This window comes from Macrobrachium rosenbergii, chromosome 56, assembly GCF_040412425.1.
Source record: "Macrobrachium rosenbergii isolate ZJJX-2024 chromosome 56, ASM4041242v1, whole genome shotgun sequence".
Lineage (NCBI taxonomy): Eukaryota > Metazoa > Arthropoda > Malacostraca > Decapoda > Palaemonidae > Macrobrachium > Macrobrachium rosenbergii.
In genome coordinates, this window is record NC_089796.1 from 16,859,426 (window position 1) to 16,874,742 (window position 15,317).

The window sequence follows — 15,317 nt, forward strand, 5'->3', positions numbered from 1 at the left end:
TGGGCACATGTTAATATGTAATGGTGTAATGTAAGTGAAAGCATTACTAGACTCCTGACCATTTTGAATTACGGTGATGTAAAAGTAATCATTGTTTTCCCAAACTATAAGATTGCTCGTGGCTTCTGTAGATGAAAACTTTTTAGAGGACAGGGCCCTTTTTGTAGAACAGTGACCTACAGACAGGAAAACCTGAGAAGTGGCTCTTGAGTCCCCAGCTAAGCCTATAATAATGATTTTGGGTAGGAGAGCCACACAAGATTTTGTAGAACAGTGGCCTAGAAACAGGCAGAAATTGGAACCAGACTCTGAGAAACCATGAGATTGTTGAATGGATCCTATGTCATAGAGGAATATGTCTAATCCTGAAAGGATCCTGTTTGACAGGATCCTCAGGGAAGTTTTGTACCAGAATTCCTGAGGATTGTGAGGATCACTTAGTGCCTTTTATAATAATGATTTTTATATATATATATTAATATTATTGTCTTGAGAAGCCACAGTTTGATATATTTACTCTTCTATGTATCATGAAATATCAAATGTAGTGTGTCAGATCTCAAAAGAGTTAATGATTTAGATAATTCAACATAATTTAGAATTAATTCAGTAACGGTATATCACGTTTTGGTCTTGTTTCACGGTTGTCATAAGTTAAGATAAGCAGGCACTGTGTTTTCCATTACACGCACAGGATTGAAACTGAGGAGAAAAAAGTAATGGCAATGTTACATATATTGCTCCAGTTCACATTTTCTGTAAAAACCTTTTGAGAATGCCAAAATGGCACTGAAGCACATGGCAATGTCAGATTGATGGATCACATATTGTTCTAATGGTTCCTGTGTCAAACGTTTGGCTCAGGAACCACAGAATGCAGCTATGTACCTTAATAAAGATGTCATCTGTTGTCTCTAATCCAAAAGTTTGTTATTTTGCTTTCAGAGAGCAATCCTCTCAGGCTTTCCTGAAGGTAATTATTAACGTAAAATATTTGTGTGGTCACTGGTATTAGTTTTAGTTTGGCAGAAATGGTGCTACAAAGATTGTTTTTTTGGTGCTTCTCAGGTGAGAAGTGTGAAGGTAAAGACTTATTGTACCATGGTATAATAAGGTATATTGAGAAACAGTGAAATTGTTTTGGTATTTCTGTTCTTGGGCAATCTCTTGATTTTTCACATTTTATATATTGGTGATTTAACATTTATTTACTTAGTATTTTAAATATTTTTGATAATTTAACTTTGCATACTTCATTTAATTTTTCATTTACTAAGATTTTCTTTTCAAATCTTGAGTAATCTTGATATTTTAAATTTTGCTTGATTAATTTAATTCTGCTGAGATTAAAGTTTTTGTGATTTAGTTTTATTTAATAATTTAACTAAAGAATTAATTAAATTTTGTGTTGGGTTGATAAAAATTGTGAATTCTAATTAAGATTTTAATTTGAAAATAAATTTTTGTATTTAAAACGTTTAAAAACAGTGTTTCACCATTGACCAGTGAATGATTAGTTATGTGCATAAGGCTAAGAGTTTCTTTGTTTTTGAACAATCATCCAGGGAAACAAATAAAGTTGTTTGATGGAGTGATTCTTTTCAGTATGTTTCTTGTTTAATTGTTGTTACTTGTTTTGATAAACTGTGATGTGTGCTTTTGAAGGGATCAATGTTATCTTAGAACTCAGTTGTATTTTTAAATACTTTTAAGTGAAGTAAATTTTGAATTCTGTGATTATAATATAGGTATGGCACACTTGGACAATATATACACATACAATATATATATATATATATATATATATATATATATATATATATATATATATATATATATATATATATACACATATATATATATATATATATATATATATATATATATATATGAAATAATTTTATTTTACTCTGTATAAAAAATTTTCGTTGGAAAATTTCTGCAGTTTGTATGCATAATTTACAAAGGCGGATCTTCTTGAAGTACATAATACTGTCATCAGACAGTCATGTGCAATACAGTTTCAGATTACACTTAACTCACTTTATCTAATGGATCTACCAACACATTGAGAATACATTGATGTTTACACCAAACAGATTACACTTTCTATAACTGACACCTTTTTTTTTTTTATTTAGGTCTTTTACTGGGGAACTTTTTGTTGTCTCTAAAACCATAAAATGAGAAAGAACGGTGGGGCATCGGTAGGTCATAGTTTGTTGTATTCCCGAATTTCGGGGAAGGCCTGGCCTCAGGCGTTCCAGTTGGAGATATGGAAAAAGACACTGATCTTCTGCACTGGTACCTCAGAGGCCCAAGGTCACAACCATTATTTGTGAGTCTCCTCCTTGGGGTATAACTGAGGTCTAAATCATCATTTGATAGCAACCTGGAAGTAGAGAGGGGCGTCTCGGAGACTCTTCTTGAGTAGTCGTTCTTGAATGTATCCTTTTGCCTGGGATTTAGGATGGACATGTGAGAACACCCACTGCTCCTTCGGGAGCAGCTGCTGATGGAGACCTTTTTCGAGACGGAATAAAAAGGCAAGTCGTCCTCAACTTCTCTGGGTATCAGAAAGGACAGCGGGGTAGAAGGAGTGTCCATATGGCCACTGGTTAAGCAAGTTGAATTTGAATCTTTTCTCTCCATGTTGATGATGTTGAGAGAATTCTCTCGTGTTCTGTCTTTCGACTTTTTGGCACTACCTGGAAAGATATGTAAAAGTTAGTACTGTATTTGATGTGATGACAGCAGAGAGTTATTTATCGTAAACACAAAATTTACATGCTGAAAAGAATTCATCAATAGAGTTCTGGATCTGAAGGGGTGGAAGGGAAATTCATCAATAGTTATTTCAGTTTTCTTCATGTGTGTTGGTTGTTTTACTAATATTCTATGCGCATTGATAAGATATATTTTGGTTCCCTAGTCTGTATTCACAGTTAGATGTTGTCCAATCTCTGAATATGAAGAAATAATTATTACATGATTAGAAATCCACCATGGTATTTATAGAAGATGCAGGAGAGGTTTTGGCATTAGCATTTGAATTGTTAATAGAACTTAGCTTTACATTATAATTTTTGTATTAAAAGTCCATATTCAAGATTATTATTTAGCTGTAACAATGTTTATAAAGAATTCCGTTAGGTCTTTGTGTATGAAGAGACTGAACACTTATGAAGCTCAAGTAAACTGCAAAGAAGCTCTCAGCAGAACCCACCATCACGCAGAGTAGTTGCAAAAAAAAAAACAAGGATTTTGTAGCTGTTCAGACTTGAGCAAAGGGAAGAAAACAAGACTTTCACTTTCTTTTACAGCTGTTAAACCATGCTGAGCGAGAGATGCAAAGCAAGTCTGAAACTTTTGAAAGCGCTTGTTAGCCTTATATAAATGTAATTTACCTTTGCTCACCTTAAAATTGTTTTCCATATTGGAAAGGGAACAAATGTCAGCTTGGCCAGTTGTATTAGTTATGTGTTTAGATTATAGACATCTGATTTTCTGGTAGTTTGACATCAGCTAACTTAAACCATGCTTAGCAAGGAAACAGGAGATAGTTTTGTAAACATGACGAAAATTCAAAAATTTGTTACATTTTGAGCGCTTGTTAACTGTTCATCGTATTTAATGCCAATGTAATAGGTCAGTTAAAGGATGACTTTTTGCTAATGTCATATAGATGTATATTAATGTATTATAATATTTTGTTAAATGCTAATACACAAAGGACTGTTGTTACTTTAAGGCAACACTTCTCCAACAAATGTTCAATAAAGTGGAATCCAAGATATGAACTAGAAACACCTATGATAGAGTGAGCTTAGTCAAAAAATTAAAGATTAAGCAAGACTGTTGTCAATACATAAGGTTCTTATAAAAATGTTTGAGAGATCTGTCCAAAAATAAGACTTACTATTGATGTGAGATCAAAACATCCTTGTGCCGGATGGGAGTAAAGTTGTGAGCACCTTGAAGATAACAGACAAAATCATTCAGCTGTTTTTCTCATTAGTCAAAGTGAGCAACACCAGTTTCTCTGATGTTTCCCAATAGCTTTTGTAGTCAGCAAAGTGCATTATTTTGTTTTTCAGCTTTAAGTTGCTTTTATTAACATCTTATGACTTTAAAAATTCAGAGTGGAGACTTTTGTTACATTGCAGAGGGGATGAGCAGTCTGAGAGTTAGTAACAGCGAATAATTAGCAATATGTTAGTAATTTTTGTCTTTACTTCCACAACTTCAACTTTCATGAGGCGGGTATTTTAATGCATCAACTACAACAGGACTGTTGTGTAAAGTGAGGAAAATGAGAGAGAATGTCAGTTAAAACAAGGATTATGAGTCCCTGAAGTGCTGATGAATTGGTCCGAAAGTTACTAATGTCATATATATATTATATATATATATATATATATATATATATATATATATATATATATATATATATATATGTATGTTAAATTATTTATTATATTTATATATAATTTTATTATTACAAAGGACTTTTGTGATAGGTTTTAATATAACTTTCTCCACCTGATTGTGAAACCTCCTACTTATTTTGTTTACGAGAACAGATATTCAAGGTTAATATAGTCATTTATGGTGGATCTAGGTAAAGACAAATTATTGCCATGTTGCTCACAAGATGTGAAATGGAGAACTACTCGCCTATGTATCAGAGTTTAAAGATTAGGTGAAAAATTTAAGATTAAAATAAGACCAAAACAGTCGACCAAGTCAGTAACTCGGTCCTCGTAGCTGACAATTCATAAAAAGTGAAAGTGAGCAAAGAAATTCACCGTGCTATATCAGATTGAACTTCATCGGATGGGGACCTTCAGGTTCAATTTCATTTTGGGATCGCTGTTAAGCCGAGTTGGTTTTTGTTTGATAAGACAGGTGATTTTACAAATGGTACGTGGAAAGTTCTGTCATTATTTTTGAACTCGTCAGTTGATATCTTTGATGTTGGACTTCACCATAATTGTGTTTTGTTGATTGGAGATAATTAGTATTTGATAGATTCACGAAAGATTGTCCTTCAAGACGTTACCCTTCAGTTCACATTTGTTTCGTGAAGTTCGATGGCAGTGAATAGTGTCTTTTATGGAAGGAAATCTGACCCTCCCAAAAACCACCTGAGATTTCTCAGTTATGAAAAATGGGTTTCCATTGCTACGGTTTGAGGGTGAATGGGACTTTGACTGGTGTCTTTCTTTAGGACCTAAAGCCCCTCGCTGCATCTGTTTTTCAGTCGTTATTTGCTTTACCACCTTCCCCTTTTGTTTCAAAGTCAATTCACATTGCTCTTCAGCAACACTTCTAACTGTTGCTTTTGTGCCCGGGCCTGTGCTGTGACAGAGCTAACCACCACCAGATTCCACCTTTTGATCCTTGTCCTTCATCTCCAGTTTTTTTGGATCGCTTTGTTTCTTCTTGCTGTCCAACACTTCTAACTGTTCCCTCTTTTCACTGGGGTTTTTAAGCCTTTGGACCCTTGTCCTTCATCTCAGTTTTTGCTCGATCTCTTAAATTTGCTGTTCAGTCACTCAACTCCATTAACCTTAGATCCCACAACCCATCACCTCTTATCACTGGACACCAAGGTCTGTTGCTAGTTTTTAAGCGTTTAGTTTTGAGACACTAACGGTCATTCAGCCGGTTATTGGTTCTTTGAGTCGTTCCTTATGGTCTGCGTCGCAATGGAGAGTGTACTTCTCATACCTTGAGTATGAAAATCAATGCTAAAATTCGCAATTCCCCGTTGGAGGTTAGTGCCGTCAGTGCACCTCATGCGGCGCACTGTAGGCATTACATGATTTCTTTGCAGCGTGCCTCGGCCCCTAGCTGCAACCCTTTTCGTTCCTTTTACTGTACCTCCTTTCATATTCTCTTTCTTCCATCTTACTTTCCACCCTCTCCTAACAATTGATTCCTTAGTGCAACTGCGAGGTTTTCCTCCTGTTACACCTTTAAAACTTTCTTTATTCTCAATTTTCCTTTCGGCACTGAATGACCTCATAGATCCTAGTGCTTGGCCTTTGGCCTAAATTCTATATTAAATTCAGTTCAAAAGTCGCAATGACATTACTGTCCTAATATGCGAAAGAGTAAAAGAAAAGCTTTGAGAGCACTGCTCCATTGTTATTATTCTGTGAGTGATAATTAGATCTTAGCAGGCTCTTGAAGCCTTCCTGCAAATCATTTAATATTTTTGGACTACAGTACCATTGTGGATTCTACTTTTAAATAATGATTGATAATGATAATAATAATAATAATAATGCCGAGATCAAGTAATTTTAATAATCCACAATAATAGAATGAGAATAAAATGCATCAAAAATTTATCGAAATCCTGAGTTCATCTTCCCAGGATAGTGTTCGAAAGCTTTTTATACATTTTTATAAAAACTCACATTCTACCCTTGGTATATTATTGTGGACTTTATACAATAAAAGCAATACTAATAAGAGTTTACTGATATTTGTACACATTTGAAAATCTACACCAGGTCAATGATTAGACCAGGCGAGAGTTCTGTCACCGAGCGAAGTAATCAAAACATCTTGTTCGAGGTTCCAATCATTCCTTTTCAATATTTCAGTTCACGGTGGAAAAGAAAACGGGGAAAAAGTCATTCCATGTAGTGTTTATTTTGCTACTGCTGTTTTTCTTTTTTTTCCTGAAACTGCATCGATTTTCTGATTGGTTTTTCCTCCTCTGGTCTACGGTGCGGTTTCACTTTACCGTGATCTTGTACATCCCTGTTTAGATAACGTTGATCATCCGTTCACCTGTTCTTTTGTACTGATGTTTGTTCGTCAAATAATGATGAGCGAACTGGAAATGATTCTTTTAGGGTCATAAATAACATTAAATCTCATTGTGCCTCTGTTGACTTAATGAATTAGCCTAGTTACTTGGGAGTTAGTCATCTGTAGTGTGTCCCAATCAGAGGACTTGGACACCCCCGGAAGCCACCCCTTATAAACGGAGAAATGGTGTGTTGTGGAATTTATAAATATCTATGTCTATTTATCTATCTGTCTGTCTATATATATAGATAGGATTATTATTATTAGTTATTATTATTATTATTATTATTATTATTATTATTATTATTATTATTATTATTATTATTATTATTCAGAAGATGAACTCTGTTCATATGGAACAAGCCCACAGGAGCCATTGACTTGAAATTCAAACTTCCAAAGAATACGGTATTCATTCGAAAGAAGTAACAGAAGGTAAATATGGGAAATACAGAAAGAAGAGATCATTTATGAGAAAAATAGATAAATTAACAAATTAATTAACAGATTATACTGTAGGCCTATATAAAGCGAGAAATGCTACTCACTTCTGGTCGAAGATCTGCACGAGAGATGGAAGGTGCTTTCGGAGACAGGCTGCCCCACCGAGAGCCCTGCTCGTTTTGCCAGCCACCTCAGGTCAGCCCGGAATCCCTCGCTCATGAAGTAGTAGATGAAGGGGTTGTAAGCCGTGGCAGACTTGCAGAAGAGCGAAGCTCCTATGCGTAACCCTGCAATTTATTGGGTTTTAATAAAAAAGGAATTTTATGATTTTTAATATTTTTTACAAACATACTGGATTTGTAAGACTATTAAGTGCGCAGGAACATCATGACATGGTTCCTCTTTGTCTGAAGGACACTATATAGCATCTCCTCTAGTGATAATAAATGCCGAACATTGCAGAAGTAAAGTATATTGTAAAAATTGACCATACAGAGATAAAATTTCTAGAATCTGAAGACAAAAAAGAACCAATGAAATAAAAGTATGGAGAGTGAAAGAAAGCAGTCAGACAAACGAGGCTGCTATTGAGAAAGATCCAATTTCGCAGTGACTTTGAAATACCAGATTATCATGCTTCTGTTATCTCCTAAGTGAATATTCTGACTATTTCTATTTTGCCGTGACATTTCACGAGATGTAAATGTGGGGGTTGTCTATTGATTAAAACAATTGCCCCTTTGTAATCCTAAATCGCAGGAAATTTCTGTCGTGTAAGACCCCGAGACCAGCTATATTTCCCGTTTTAACGTAATTGCAGTTTCATATCGGTTTGAATTGATATATAGGAGGTTATGCATAATGAAATTGAACTATTTTATTCTTAAAAGGAAATCAAACGAGTATTAGCAAGGGGAAATTTAGGTTATACAAGCAAATGGAAATGAAGCAACGAATGATTCCTTAGTTCTCTTGGATGTTAATGCTTAGTGCATTTTATAAACAGATATGAATAAGGAAGTAATAAGTATGGAATAGTTATGAATAAACAAGATACTCTGATAACAAAAGACTGTTACTAATTTGGTAAAATCAGTAACACTGGAGTAGGCTACATGACGCACATTCACAATTTATCTGTTCTATTCAGTATAAAGACGAATTTCTTCAAGGCTGAATAATAGTTCATTTTCAGTTGTCTAGATTGAAGGGAAAATGGAGTAATTTATTTAGTTTACTTTTTTTTATCTTACAGCCCAAGAGGAAATGAGAAAACTTGAAACATACGACTCTGTATTAAATGGACAGCTTATTGTTTGTTAGATCTTCTAAAGAGAGAAACGACCTTCGGGTTTCTGGGTGCAGGAAAAACAAACTCCTCAGTTGTTCCTTATACAAACTTGGGCTGAGAAGTTCCTCAACTTCCTACAAGGTAAGGGGACGATAGATAGGTTTTTTGTGTGTAGACCGCACGGATTATTATTATTATTATTATTATTATTATTATTATTATTATTATTATTATTATTATTAGTAGTAGTAGTAGTAGTAGTAGTAGTAGTAGTAGTAGGTTTGAGGATAGGAGCTGGATTAGGAGAAGATCGATAATGCTGGATTATGTAGATCATATTCATATTGTGGGTGGTATAAATTGCATAGCCACATGTAATGTAAGGGGGTAATACATGACTTCTGTATTGAAGTGACTTGTAATGTGACAGTACAGTATAATGTTGGGTAACTGTGATCAGCATCGAATATGAGAATATCTGTTTACTATGCATAGCCTATTCCATTTGAACTGCCTCGAGAGTCAAAGGAACATATAATACAAAAAATATTCCTGTTTGTTCTTCTTATCTCACCATGCATTCAGTAGAAGATGCCATGTGATAAGAGGTATACCGGATCACCGTGATTACTGAATTTTTTCGCAAATTGTAGACCTCGTCTTCATATGCATTTCTTCGTCTGTCGTGGTGTTCTTTGGATGTTGTAGTTGTGTTGGTTTGCATTAATTACAGTAAAAGACGTTGGAGAGGTGGAATATTCTGTATTCAGAAATGTTATTGATAGTTGTGGATGTCAAGGGGACCATTGTGGAAAATCTGGGAAAAGTCTTCAAAAAAGTTCGCGGTGGTCATAAGAAAATATAAATGATCCACCTCAGATTTCAAGCAAATGTAAGAGTTTGTAAGTGGAATGAGATCCAACTGTTAAATTTGATAATTTCGGGTATCGTTACTCCCCTTATCTTATTTAAAACTAACGGAAAATCCGGATTTTGTTTAAGAATCATTCCATCATGTGAAGACGATGCAGAATCTTTCGTAAAACTGACCCTTCAATTATTGGTTTTAATATTAGACGGTCAAACCCAAAGCATACTTAGTTATTACGATTTATTTTCGTGGCAAGAACCAATTGGTTTCCAACAATGGACCCACAGCTTATTTCCGAATGAATAGAGTGAATTCTATCACCAGAAAAAACTCTAAGTTCTTATTGGCCTCGGAGAATCGAATTGCAGGACCACCGAAATAGCTGAGAACGATACCCACCTGATCCAGTGGGAACTTTGATACTGAATGTTTTTTCTGCGTCGATGACTTTTATTAGTCAATCAGTCATACGATCACCAACCAACCAAGAACCGATGGGAAACGCATTTTTATGATGAATAAATACTCACGAGGAGTGCAACTGGTGATTGAGAGGAATAAAAGGATATTGAAGAGGACGTTCCACTTGTTTTTTGTTTTTGTCTCGTTTTAGGGCTGTGATTTGAGGTTTATTGTTTTATTCAGCGTCGTGTAGTGTTCATGGTTTTGCACTCGTTTATTAAATACTCTGAAATCAGGCCTCAATGTCTTGTATTATACCACTTTAAAACTTTATAAAAAGAAACATGAAACCACCAACAGAGCCCTGATTTCAGAGTGTTTAACAAACGATGCTTCTTTAAAACCATGAGATACATTGAGGCTGGGAGTTGAAAAAATAAAACCTCAAATCAGAGATATAACAAAACGAAACAAAAGCAAAAACAAGTGGTAGGGGAAATTTATCAGTATAAGCAATATTCACATAAGCTTTACAGATAAATGTTTTTATTCATCTATTTAAATATATGCAGAGCCATAAGGTGGGAAGACAATAACATGTTGATCATGAATGATTGAAAATTTTCGGGTCCATTCAGACCAACTCGATGCTTAATAAAAAATGAAATGGACTATCGTTCCTGTTGTTCCTCAGGATGGTGGGTATCGTTCTCAGTAAATGTCTTTAATATGCCGATGGTTCAACACTGGATACGGGGTACTTCGATGGCTGACCATTTCGAAAGACATCCTGGGCAAATGAGCTGACCTTAGGGACCTGTCAGTTCTGTCTCATTAAAATAACTGGCAGAATTGACAGGTTTGTACTTGAAGTGACGTCCTTCCTTTATGCACTTTCATGATCACCCTCGGTTTTATGTATACCTGAATATTTGATTGCCGCTTTATAAAAGACTGTCTTAGGTTTGTTACAAGTTTGGTTTTGAGATGCAGTAAACTATTCAAAAATAAATTCATTGATGTCTAATAGTGTGCACACACTTGGCATCATTTATGATCACCCTTCCAAGTAATGACCTATGCGAATACTGCGTATGTTCTGTAGCTAACAACGTAATATACTGTTTGGCATGTATGTAGTGGTCATATATAGTTATAACAAACCTAACGGTAAGCGATTTTAGTAGCCTGAAAACAACCGTATCGTAAGTATTACAGCAGTATATTCACTTGTTCACTCAGATTGTTCAATACGGTATATATATGGCCTTAGGGTCATGATATCTGAACCTCCTTTATATTACGGTTTTTAGTTTTTTGTAAAGAAAACCATTGAGTTGGCTATTTGTCTGTCCGTTGGCACTTTTTCTGTCTGCCTTGATCCTAAATATTAGTCTATATTTATAAATTGGTATGTTGATCATCCATCCCTCCAATCATCAAACATACCAAATTGGATATATAGCCTCAGTATATTTTCATTTTATTTATAGGTTAATGTTAGCCATGATCGTGCGTCTATCAAACCATATACAACCACCTTGCATATGTTATTTTTCTATTAACAGCATTATTTACGTTACAGAAAATTCGACTGCGCCGAAGAAAGTTGACCTTGGAATGGTGATAAACGTGCTTTTATTGTACTGGTAATTTACAGGTGAAATAATTAAAGTCAGCTTCGGGTATTAGTAAACGGCTCAATTCTATTTTTATAGTACACTTTTAGTGAGTTAGCTGGGATCATTTTAAATTAATGATTGAAATGGATGGGTCTTCTTAATGCTTCTTAGTTGGTGATGAGTGCCTCCGGAAATAGGTATTGAAAAAGAGAATACTTATTCTTTGTAACTTTTATATGGGATCTTTTTTCAGGTGACTTTGTTTTTATGAATCACCAGCATCTATATGAATCCCCAACCAAGAAGATTTATTCTTGGGAAACGTCCTTATGTGCTCTCACACTTGCATTACGTGCAACTGGTGATTGAGAAGACAAGGATATTGAAGAGGACCTTCTTCATCTCTTGAAATCCCAGTGAGGCGAGGACCTCTTTTCGGTGGGGTCTTGTATCTGTGAGGATACTTGCTTGAGAGAGAGAGAGAGAGAGAGAAGCTTCCTCTAATGCTGAGAGATAATAGATTGAGACTGGGGATTTGGAAAGATATATATATATATATATATATATATATATATATATATATATATATATATGTATATATATTTATTATATAAAAAAATATATATATATATATATATATACATAACATCAGTTAATAGAAAAATAACATATATGTATGTTTGTGGATGATGTTTGATATCGTTACTGTTCCTGTATCAAACATTTTTATATATATCGTTTTTCTTTTTATTATTGCTGTCTGAGATGAGAATCAGACTGGGGGAGTTGAAAGGTATATGTGATCACAAATTCAATTTTCAGTTTCACATCCTACTGTCCGTAAGCCGTGGATGGCCCTAAACATCGTTTGACCAGAAATTTGCTTCCTTCTGATGTAAATACTGTCAGGTTTTTGTATTTAAAAATGTCACATGCAAGTTATCTTCGTAATCTGGGAGGAGGATATTCTTTCGTGTGATTCAGAATTTGAATCATGAACTTGCAGGAACTTGTTTTTTTTATTTGAGGCTACTTTCCCAGTAGAAGAAAAAATTTTTGTCAGGAGAACACAACACACATAAACATATATTGATAAACCACAATATATGTATTTATTCTATTTAGTCTTTGATATATATGTGTGTTTTGTGTGTGTGTGTGGAGTGGTAGTGTTTCGTTAATGGAAAAAATAACATATATGTATGTATGTTTGGGTTCTTTGATACGTTACTTGTTCCTGGATCCAAACTTTTTATATTTTTACGTTTACCTTTTATTATTCTCTTTGTCTGAATCTTAGTTTCCACCTTTAGGTAACAACTGTTTCATAATGCAATTGTCAGAGGTTTTCCTATTGTTAGCCATTTCTAAATACCTTTTTACAGAAATTTGCTTCCAGCGCTGCTGTAAATTTGTCCAGGTTTTCCTTTGTTCTAAAAATTTCAGATGTTTCTGTCAATCTATAATTTTTCTGTGCAATATAATTTGATCTGAACTGCTGAAAAAATTATGTTAAATGAGGTGCACCAGCTTTGTCTTTCTATAATTGGTTGTTTTATTTCTTAAAATCCCCCAAATTTTTGTAAGGTAATTGTAGTATTATGTTATAAATTTTATTTTTTTTTTTCTAGAAGACTTTCTCAATATAATTTGTATCTTAAAAACGACTTTTGAAAAAATATTAAAAAATAAATTTTTATCTTTCTAGAGCCAATTCGTGTATTTTTTGTCAGGAGAATAAGATTCTCTATAGGTTGAGGTTCTTAAACCACAATATTGTATTTATTTTCTTCAGTCTTTGATAATTTTCTCAATATAATTTGATCTTGACGACTGCTGAAAAAATATGAAAAATATTATAGCTTCTTTTGCAACGTCCTTGGGCTTTAGCTAAATCCATTATATTTTCTGGTGATAGTTCCTATTTTGGTATAATGTGGTTCGGATTCCACAGTAAGCTGTAGGTCTCGTTGCTAGGTAACCAGTTCTCCAACCGGCCAATGAAAATTAAGTCTAATTATTTCTGGTGATAGAGAGCTTTAATCAGCTCAATGGTTCGGATTAAACTAAGCTGTACTTAACGTTACTTTAACTCAGTTGGTTTTTTGCCACGTAAAATTTCTAATCCTATCAGTGTGTGAGCCTCAGTATGATTTGATTTTGATGACTGCTGAAAAAATGGGAAAATTTTATATTTCTGTCTTTCCGCCATTCGTGCTTTTTTCCTAAAATTCTCAACCTTTCGTCTGTGTGCTGAGAGAGAAAACCTCACAGAGGCCAGCGTTGTTCGTCCATAGTCGCCCTTTTTGGAGAATTTTTTCTTAAGGAAAACTTTCTCCTGTGTTTTTGAGAACGTCTCCACCAATAACAGTCTTATTTTTGTCACATCGTGCGCAAGAATATGGTCGCTAAAGTCTTCCTGTCAGCATATTTTATCGGCTAAAAGTAACAACTTTTGAGGCGAAAGATTTTCTTTTAATATTTTCAACGGTCGTTTGGAAAATAACTTCGGAGCTACAACCACTTTATTTCCTTCAACGGCAAAATACGTTCTTGTGTTTATTTTCTCCGTTTATTTATTTATTTATTTAATAAGCTGTACATTTGTTTCAGTTTTGTATTTATTCGTTATGCACTTCACTATGCATTCTGTTCCGTGGAAGAATACCGTCTGTGACCACAGTTAATGACACGTCAGTATACAGGAATAACGTAGAAGTAGGTTTTGCAAGATGATGTAAGTTAAAGCTTGTTTTAAGTATATTCTGATTTGTAGACTCATTACTTAATTGTAACAGATTTCTTCCAACTATTCAAGACTTGTATTTGGCATGGGTTTGTAAAATGATTAGGCCTAATGTCACTTCATCCTCCATATTCACCAGTAGCAAAATCGTCAGTATTTATTAACATATTTATTCAGCTCATTCATCTTTGTAAACCGTTTATCTCTAACAGCAGATTTATTGTACATTTTGGCCGTAAAACAGTCGATGTCAGATGAGGAATTGACTTTACACATATTCATCATTGTTGATTCGTCAATGTATAATGTTTATTCTACATATTCATCACTTGTAGGAAAGTTATCACTGCATATTACCGTATTAATTGTGAATTCATCACTTGTAAAATCGTCGGTATATAATTTCAAACTTATTTTGCCTATTCATCACTCGTAGGAAAATCATCTGTGTATAGTGATAGATTTAGTGTACATAAAGTCATAAATATAGTTTTAGATTTATTTTGCATATTCATTACTTGTAAAAGTTGAGTATAAGCCAAATCTGAAAGCTCCTTCAAAGAAGGATTAGACGTCGTGGCTAAGAACCAATTGGTTACCTAGCAACGGGACCTACAAATGGGAAAAAACCACATTAAAAAGAAAGAATTTCATCTCAGAAAGGAAAATCATCTAATTCTTATAATGATAGATTTACTCCGGGCATAAAATCATCAATATAACTCAGATCGTCCAACGAGGAACTTCATTACTTGTAAGAAAACCATCGGTGTGTCATGATAGATAAATTTTGCATAGTCATCACTCATGGGAAAATCGTCAGTGTATAATAGATGTTTTATTCTCAAGTACTCATCACTTGTCAAATCATGACGGTGTAAGCGCAGAATAATTCTTTATAATCAGATCAGTTGAGGTTGATTTATGATCGTTAGATGTATATATTTATTTTGCATCTTTTATTCAGAAAATCATCTTATAATGATTATAGGTTGACTTATCAAACCGTTATCAAACTCATCGCTTGTCTGTAATGTAATAATTGATTTTTATAGAACTTGCGTTTATACGTTATAAAAGTCTGTAATATATTCATTTCGATTTATAGAATCG

At 34.1% G+C, this 15,317-nt stretch overlaps 2 protein-coding genes across 2 annotated transcripts in view; one reads left to right on the forward strand and one right to left on the reverse strand.

Annotated features, from left to right (window-relative positions):
- LOC136836425 (sialin-like) overlaps window positions 1-15,317 on the forward strand; it is a 417,985-nt gene that overhangs the window by 11,159 nt on the left and 391,509 nt on the right. The window contains exon 2 of the mRNA XM_067100648.1: window positions 8,528-8,704. The gene's annotated coding sequence lies outside the window, so the exon portion shown is untranslated. The remainder of the gene's footprint in view (window positions 1-8,527; window positions 8,705-15,317) is intronic.
- Window positions 2,001-15,317, reverse strand: part of LOC136836424 (rhodopsin, GQ-coupled-like) — a 200,704-nt gene continuing 187,387 nt past the window's right edge. The window contains exons 8-9 of the mRNA XM_067100645.1: window positions 7,377-7,559; window positions 2,001-2,708 (exon numbers count right to left, since the gene is read on the reverse strand). Of these exons, the coding sequence (XP_066956746.1) occupies window positions 2,134-2,708; window positions 7,377-7,559 (758 nt within the window). The 3' untranslated portion in view covers window positions 2,001-2,133. The remainder of the gene's footprint in view (window positions 2,709-7,376; window positions 7,560-15,317) is intronic.